Below are 9,131 nucleotides of genomic sequence, written 5' to 3'. Positions count from 1 at the left end.
AATTAACACACACACACACACACACACACACACACAAAGTAACTGGTCTTGGCTCAAACTGACAAAATAAGCTTCAGGTGTTTTCCTAAAAGCTGACCCCTTCCCTCCCTCCGCCCCCACAAGAAACCAGGAGGCAGTGGAGCTCTGCTGAGCAAAGGAGTGAAGGTATTCTCATTTGTAATCACATGGCAGCCACCAGCTTCACTATATTCATTACTGACAGGACACTGTGCCACTGTCTACTTTCCACATTGTCACATGGCTTAGCAATGTCCTTGCATTGCTCTCCCTCCTGTGTGGAGACTGGTACACAGCAGAACCGCCTGTCTTGTCAGCTACCTTTAATCTGGAAGTTCCTCAGCTGTTCTTTGTCATTTTAGGACACTGACATTTTATTTTATTTATTTATTTAAATATATTTTTTATTGATTTCAGAGAAGGGAGAGGAACACACAGTGTTTCAGCTATATGCCTCGAGGTGACGACTGTAGCCCAAGAAGCACCCCAGGCAGAAGCCCTTGGGGTCTGTCTGCCCACAGTGGGCTGTTAACTCTGACCATCTGGGCAGGGCTACTCTATTCAGCCTGCCTTCTCCTCAAGCAGTGACAGCAGATGCCTATTCCCCATGTGTAGCCCAGGCTCAGCCCTGCTGTCCACAGCTTCACAGTGGTGGCCATAAAATGCAGTTCCTATCTCTGCTGGCCTCAGCATCCAGTGTAAGCAGGAGTCCTACCTTCTCCTACTACACTTATTTACATGTCTACGGTAACATCGGCAGTGTGATGGTAAATTGTGTCAACTGGGCCATGGAACCCAGTTCTTTGGTCAAATAGCAGTCTAGACGTTGGGTGAAAGAGTTTCTTAGTGCCCTAACCGGTTTGGCTCAGTGGATAGAGCATCGGCCTGCGGACTCAAGGGTCCCAGGTTCGATTCCGGTCAAGGGCATGTACATGTGGGCACATCCCCAGTAGGAGATGTGCAGGAGGCAGCTGATCGATGTTTCTAACTCTCTATCCTCTCCCTTCCTCTCTGTAAAAAATCAATAAAATATAATAATAAAAATACATCCTTAAAAAAAAGTTTCTTACATGAGATTAACATTTAAACCAACATACTCTAAGTAAAGCAGATTACCCTCCAAGTGTGTGGGCTTCATCCAATCAGTAAAAGGCCTTAAGAGAAAAAGATCAAGGTGCCCTGGAGGAGAAAGAAGGTATCTATAGACCTTTGGACTATAGATACATCAGCCTATCTCCAGCCTGTCAGTCTGCCCTACAGATTTCTGACTTCTCAACACCCATGATCGCATGAGTCAATTCCTTAAAATGAGTCTCCCCTCCTCAAATTGTTTCTGTTTCTCTGGAAAAGCCTAATTCAGACAGACTCAGAAACTGCCTTTTGCAATGGTCTCAAATGCATTACAGTTCTTAATTATAGTGCCAGGGCTCTTGGCACTGGCTCTCGACCCAACCCTGCCCTTCTCTGAACCCTCTGAAATTCTGGCACCACAAGAGGCTCCAGGTTCCACTTGGCCTGCTCCAGCCACAGCCATAGGGTCACCTGCCTCTCAGAGGAACCTTGTTTCAAGACTGAGACTCAGAAGTGTCCTCATCCGTCATAGCAGCTTACAGAGGCCCCCTGCTCAGGACAGCTCCTAAGGGCCCCTGCATTGGAGGAAGTCCACAGGACACGCCTCAAACTTGAGCTGTCCTTGAATTTGGGTAGGAAGAAAAAACATATCTATTTCCACCAACTGAAACTTAGAATTGCCTTAGTTACAAATACAGGCAACAAACTATAGCAGTGTGAGTGGCATCAACTCTAGTATGCTTTAGCACATAAAAGGCTAGTTGAGCAGATGTCTTCAAAAACCATTTTTGTTCAACACTATTTCAAAATTACAGAAATTAGATTTGCTGCTAAATCTCATCATTTAAGACATTAATATGGTAATTTTAAAAATATATTTTTTTATTTATTTCAGAGAGGAAGGGAGAGGGAGATAGAAACATGAATGAGAGAGAATCATTGATCAGCTGCCTCCTGCACACCCCACTACTGGGGACCGAGTCCACAACCTGGGCATGTGCCCTGACCAGGAATAAAACCAGCATCCTCTTGGTGCATGGGACAATGCCCAACCACTGAACCACACCGGCTGGTCAATGATAAATTTGTTACAAGGCCACACATTTCATTTTAATATTTCACTCATTCTCCGTGTAGTGCATTTCCTTGGTAATCTATATATATAAAAGCCTAATATGCAAACTGTCCCCTTGGGAGTTCAACCGGGAGACCGCAGTTCGACAGGGAGACTGGGAGTTCGATCGCTCTCTATGACATGCACTGACCACTAGGGGGCGGCGCAGAACGAAGGAAGGCCCTGGACAGCAGCCAGCAGCTGGGGAAGGGAGGCCCTGGCCGGCAGCCGGAAGGCCCTGATCAGCCCTGATCACTCTACCTGTGCACAGAATTCATGCACCCAGCCTCTAGTTATATATATTTTAGGTATCAAAGAGGAGATCCATGCTCAGAAAGGGCCATGGTCCCTGTCTAGAACTCACGGACTTACTGGGAGCTACCTCAAATGAAGTTTGGCCATGAGTGGCCAGACTAGAAAAGTGCTTATAAGTCACTGGAGTTAAAAAAAAAAAATTAGCCCCCATAAATCCACTGTTTCTGAACCAATATTTACTCTTGGCCTCAGAAAGTCAGGGTGAGGACTCACCAGAAAAGCCACGTAAAGTGCTAGCTCAGTTATGGAACATCAGCACCCCAACCCCCAAGTACTGGGATTGATGTGCACAATGCTTCCTAGTGCCCACAGGGGTGGGGTAGGGGATCTCCATGCAGCCAAATTCTGGAGCACTTGGTTCCAGTTATTTAAAATGCCATTATTATGGTGCATGTGGGCACAGAAGACATCACATGACTGAGAGAACACTTGGACATGAATGCCCCCTCCCCAGGCATGTCTAGAACCCCTACCTGGATCCCACCTGGCCTCTTGAGCCTCCCCTTCCCACTCTGGACACCCTTTCCCAGTGTCCGGTGGCCTCCCCCAACCCCTGCACATTCCAGGCACACGCTGTGCTCCCTGGAACAGCTGTCACTCCTGTCCCATCTCCCAATACCCTGACAGGGAACACCTCCATCAGACAGGCTGAGATGATAGCAAGAGAGGCTAAGTACATGCCCCCAGCTCCCATGACGCTCCTAAGAGCCCCTATAATCCCCAAAATAAAAAGATGGCTCTGAGCACCTTAGAGCACAGGGCGTACACACAGTGTCCTGGCCAGGCTACTCCTGACCAAATGTAGTCTGTAAAGCCGAGAGGGTTGAACTGAGGCTGCCTTAGTCCCCCACATGGAGACCAGAACTTGAGAGTAACCAAGAAAGAAGGGGGTGCTTTTGCTAGTTAGGACAATTTCTACAAGTCCAGGGATTTATCTGAGAAATCAGAAAGGAAAGAGGCAGCTCAGAGACCAGGGTGATAAGCAGGAGCCACTATCACCAGAGTGGTCACCAGATTGGCCACCAGACTGTGCTGGGAAGCTCTGTCTGGCACCTTCTAGAAAAGACCCTCTCTGCACTGGGGTCTGTGGAGCTCACTCAGATTTTGGCAGCATGATGACACCTCTGTCCTCTCCCAGGCCAAGGCTGTTGGCCAGAGCAGAGAGGGTCTGGCTTCCCAAATGCAGGCGTGGCACTTCAGCTTGGCCAGAAAACAAAGACCATTAAATGGGAGTACAGCGGCCCACTCAGGAGGATGGAATGATAAGAATATGGCATATTTTTCTTTTTTAAAAAAAATAGATTTGTATTGATTTCAGAGAGAAAGGGAGAGGGAAAGACAGGAACATCAACGATGAGAGAGCATCGATTGCCTGCCTCCTACACGCCCCCCTATTGGGGAACAAGCCCACAACCCAGGCATGTGCCCTTGACCGGAATCAAACCTGGAACCCTTCAGTCCACAGGCCAACGCTCTATCCACTGAACCAAACCGGCTACAGCTAAGGCATATTTTTCTATCTCTAACCTATCCAGTTTGATCCAATGGGCAAGGTAAGCAGGATGGCCACAGCTGGATGGATCCATGGCTCCACAGACAGAGGAAGAGACCCACTGGCTACCTGGTCCCGGGGAAATGCCTCCTTTCACCCTGCAGCCTGGGAAAGGTCTGCTGGGTCACTGCCCACTCTTCACAGCTCTTTGCTCTAGTCCCAGCACACAGGTGCTCGCTAGTGGGGTTGTCCCGAAGACCCAACACATCCTGAGGGGTAACCTGAGACAGTGAGGCTACATCCAGGTGACAGCCAGTCTTCCTGGGCTTGAGAATAAAAAAAACAACAACAAAAAAAACTAGGTCAGATGTGAGAAACAACGTTAAAAAAATGTTTTTATTGGTTTCAGAGACAGGAAGGGAGAGGGAAAAAGAGATAGAAACATCAATGATGAAAGAGCATCATTGACTGAATGCCTCCCACACAGTCCCCACTGGAGCCCACAAGGGCATGTTGCCCTGACCAGGAATCCAACTATGACCTTCTGGTTCATAGGTTGACACTCAACCACTGAGCCACACCGGCCAGGCATGAGAAACAACTTTTTAAAACATTATTCAAAAGGTACAGTCTGTGTAGGGGGAGACAGGAAGGCAGCCCTAGTGACAGAAGGAGGCCTCTCATGGTAGCCTTGACTCCAAATCTTCCCAATGAGCACACGTCACTTCAGAAACACGAAACATCCAGGAGGCAAGATCAAGTCTCCTACTCATCAACCCAGATCATCAAAACCATTTTACTTCAGTCCTGAAATTTGGTTTCAGGAGCAGCTTCTGATCTGAGTCATCACGGAAGTGGAACCTGGCAGGACTCCAGGCCAGCTGCTCAGAGGACCAGAGTTAAATTCAGGAATGAAAAACAGACTGCCTTATCAATCGAGGTGTCTCTCTCCCTCCCTTCTACTCTTTCTAAAATCAATGGGAAAAAATATCTTAAGGTGAGGATTAACAAAAAAGAAACCAGACTGCCTTGCTGGCGCTGGACAGTTGCATGGATCGGCAGTGAGAATGTCCAGTAAAATCCAAATCCTTTTTAGACTTCTGGGCCAGGAACCTAGAATCACCCAGAGTAACAGGTCAGGTTAACTCTGGGGGACCTGTATGGTTCTTATCATGGCCCGTGGCTGCCCCATTGCAGGCGCTAAGGTCCAGGGGTCCTTCCTCCACACCAGCCCAGGCCACTCAACCCCAACCCAGATCTGGGAAGGGTCAGGCCTTGCTTGAAAGCTGAGGCAGCACCTGGTGTTCCCTCCTCTCCTTACAGGAGATTGGGCGCACCTGCCTGGCCTCCAAATCAAACAGCTGGTCCCAGCAGGGATGGGAAGCAGGGGTTAAAGAGCAAGAATGATGCACTGGGGCCACTGGCAGCTGCTGGGAACTGAGAGCAAAACTTCTGAAGCTGCGATCACAAGATTCACTTCTGCTTTAGAATCTGCCATTTAAAAGCTGTGTGACCTGAGTCAGACACTTAACTTCTCTGGCTTTAGTCACTTGGGGCTGGTGACCTACTCACTTACCTCTGGAACAAGGTACAAACAGTGCAAACCAGCTCTGCCACTCAGGTGGCCTCCAGCTCTGGCCTCTATGTTTCAGAACATTGGAAAATACAACATTGTCACATTCTTGAAAAAACAAAAATCCCTGACATGTGCCAGGCGGCAAGACCACCAGGGTCAGGGAAACCACCCTTAAGTGGCAATATGGCCTGTACTAGTGATGGACACAATGCCTGGGCTGGTTGGTTTTCACATCTGTGAAATGGGAATGACTCCGACCCCACGAGGTTATATACTCAACCCTAAGGGGTGTTCCGGGGGTAACCATGGCCCCGGAACCTCACTGTGTCTGCTCTCCCACCAGGGTAACAAACAAAACACAGGGGACAGGGACACTGGGCACAACAGGAGGCTGCGGCCTGACTGCCCTGCTCGAAGAGATGCAGCCATGGGCTCGAACACAAAATATAAGTGAACTGACTTTGGGAACTGTCAGGGGCCATAGAGTGCAGTACTTTCCAATTCACAGCATAGCTTGTGTGTTTTCACTAATGTGTCACAAGGTAACTAAAGCAAACCCAAGACCTTGGAAACCAGCCTGACAACATGGCCCAAGAGCTTCAAAGCCACTGGCCAACTGGGTCCACAGTCATGCTCAAGAAAATGACAAATGGGCAGCTCGGTGCCAACTCTGCATATTCAATTCCCCAGAGCAGAGCTTATGGGGACACCAGGACAATTTCCAGAGGCCAACTCGGGCCAAAACTTCCCAGTGGGAGAGGCGATCTTGTTTGGTTAGGAGTGCAGTGGGTCAGGCCTGGGAGAAGGAACAACCTCACACGCTCCACCAGCAGACAGCACTCAGGAGGCAGTGAGAGCGCCCAAGGGCCAACCCATGCTAAAGTGAACCCCATTAAAAGACAGACAACTCAACAGAAAATGGTGACAATACCACATAGATAAAAGATAGAGCACACAAGAGTCACTAGGAAAACACATATGAGAGACATGGTTTTTGACCAACACTACCACAAAGTTAGGAAGAATCACTTAATCCAGAGTGGGAGATAAAATGGGAAAGGTGCAGAGATTTGGCAGAGATAGGAGGAACCGTCAGCCACTGTTCGGGGGAAGAGGAGAATAAGGCAGGACTCATGGGTAGCACCTCAGAGCTGGGCCCTCCCTCAGCTATGTGTGGTCGGGCTAGGCAAGCATTCTGGGCCAGGGGCCAGCTGCGCAGGGGAGCTGGCAAGATAGACAGGAGTCACGGGCATGGACTTCGGCAGGATGTGCACAGGGAGCGCAATCCCAGGCACTTCCTGCTGGTCTGTCTGACACACCTGGCTGGTGCCCAAAGGCTGGCTGCACAGTGTAAAAGCAAAACAAAATCGGAAAGCACTGATCCAGAAAGGGAAGGCCAGTCAAATTCACGACTCACAACTAAGGCCTGGCACGAGCCAGGCCCTCCCCTGAAACCTCTGTCCTTGGGGAGCGCACTGTTTGGTGAACAGGAAGTGGGGGAGGCAGTGAAGACTGACACTGGACAGGGGACTTCCAAAGAAAGGCCCTTAGCAGTTGAGAGGTCACCGGAACCTGAGTAATGGGGTCCCCGGTATCCCATGAGGGTGGTTTGAGCCTGGGAGACGCAAGATCAGGAATTAGGAATCACACATCGCAGCCAATGAGCATAGCCCAGTGGCACCGCCATCTGGCTGGCCCAGACAAGGGGTTTGTAACAGGTAGAAGAAGCCCCACGTTAGGCCACCAAATACCTCAGAGTTCTGTGGGACAGGAAGGTCCTAAGAGTGGCCCGTCACTGAGGCTCAATCCTTCCCATTAAGGAACCACACACTCAGAGACAAATGAAGGCTCCAGGACAGCAGGGAACCCAGCAAACAGACATAGCCACATTGGGGTGATGGCCATAAGAACACAGGGCAGGCTCTGTGGCTGTGGGTGCAGAGAGGCTTCCGGGAACCGTGACCACAAGCAGAGTGCTATCAATGCTGACAAAGCGCTTTCTGTGGGTTGTGGGCGTGACAGGAGTGAGTCAGGAGGGGACAGAGGGCACCCCAGGTAAGGACAAGGCACCTGGGGAGGGAGAGGGACAGGCCTGTATCAACTGTGACCCTTGCTCAGGTGGAGGCACCAGCAAACAGTGGGCACATGGCGCTGCATTTCAGTCCCTGGCTGATGGGAGCCCAGTCGCTGTGCAGATGGGCCAGGCAGTGGAGGGCTGAGGAAGGTGGGAGGCTCTCTGGATGGATCTGCCTGCGTGGGCTGACTGATGTGACTCTGTTCTGTTTTTTTAAATGCAATCTTGTGACTCTCTGGGTAACAAACTCTGAAGGCACATCCTGAGTGAAAACAATGACATGAGGCTCACTCTTCTGAATTTCCCCTATATTTTCTGCAAACTTCAGGATTCCTCATGGACTCCTGTATAAAACTGCTGTGCACGTGTGTGTTTTCGCACATTCATCTGTGATGGGGCAGAAGAAGCAGCAGCTACAGACTCCAAAATCCTCAGGGCTGGGAACGGATTTTCTTTCTTTTTTTCTTTTTTTTTAATATATTTTATTGATTTTTCACAGAGAGGAAGGGAGAGGGACAGAGAGTCAGAAACATTGATGAGAGAGAAACATCGATCAGCTGCCTCCCGCACACCCCCCACTGGGGATGTGCCCACAACCAAGGTACATGCCCTTGACCGGAATCGAACCTGGGACCTTTCAGTCCGCAGACCGATGCTCTATCCACTGAGCCAAACCAGCTATGGCTGAGAACGGATTTTCAAAGCAGCTACCTTCATCCCTCCAGAATTGGCCAATCTACAGAGCTCAGACTCTGAGCCTTCTGACCCCACCTGTCAAGCCTGTCACCCCAGCACCACCCACAGGGTTAATCAATGGATGAATACGAAACAACGAAAAACATAAGACCCAACTTTATTTTTTTCTTCTATCGTTTTCTTTTATGTTGTTCTGTTGTTGTTTTCAAGGCTCAACTTCAAACAAATGGAGCTGTCCAGGTTACATCACTCCAGGCATCATCGTGGCTAAAGCCCAGTGGTGTCTTGTGTGTGCTGTGTCCCCACTCCCCACCTCTAGCATGTCCTGATGGCTATCATGAGAAATGCTCCTTATGTGGGAACCCACCCTCTCTGGGAAACCCTGCACACCACCAAGTCCCTATACCAGTTGACAGGCCCTGAGGGCCCCCACAGACCTGTAGCCTTGAGCTCTCAAAGAGCCAGCTGGTCTGGGGTCTGTGATGCATATACCTAGGAGACCCTTGGCCCAAGGCTCCAACAGAGGAGCAAACTCCTACCTTTCAGTCACCTCAGGCCTTGACTATATTCCTGGACAGCTGAGGGTGCACAAAGAAGGAAGGCACAGAGCCCACAACGTAACAATGACCCCCACACAGCACAGGGGAAAACTGAGATCCAGAGGATGGCGCCACTGTTCAGCCAGTCCCCTAGCCTCACTACCCTCACTTTGCAGCTGCTCAGCCCACGTGCAGTCAACACCAGTGAGGGTTTAGAATCAATAAGGCCTACTACC

The 9,131-nt window shown here is 49.8% G+C and overlaps 1 protein-coding gene across 1 annotated transcript in view; it reads right to left on the bottom strand.

Annotated features, from left to right (window-relative positions):
* ELL (elongation factor RNA polymerase II) overlaps positions 1-8,618 on the bottom strand; it is a 45,637-nt gene extending 37,019 nt beyond the window's left edge. The window contains exons 1-2 of the mRNA XM_014545806.1: positions 8,602-8,618; positions 6,906-6,963 (exon numbers count right to left, since the gene is read on the bottom strand). Coding sequence (XP_014401292.1) covers positions 6,906-6,963; positions 8,602-8,618 — 75 coding nt within the window. The remainder of the gene's footprint in view (positions 1-6,905; positions 6,964-8,601) is intronic.
* Positions 8,619-9,131: the final 513 nt, after the last annotated feature.

The sequence above is a fragment of the Myotis brandtii genome, unplaced genomic scaffold (assembly GCF_000412655.1).
Source record: "Myotis brandtii unplaced genomic scaffold, ASM41265v1 scaffold421, whole genome shotgun sequence".
Taxonomy (NCBI): domain Eukaryota; kingdom Metazoa; phylum Chordata; class Mammalia; order Chiroptera; family Vespertilionidae; genus Myotis; species Myotis brandtii.
The sequence above is the reverse complement of the archived record's forward strand: the minus strand, read 5'-3'. Positions and strand labels throughout refer to the sequence as shown.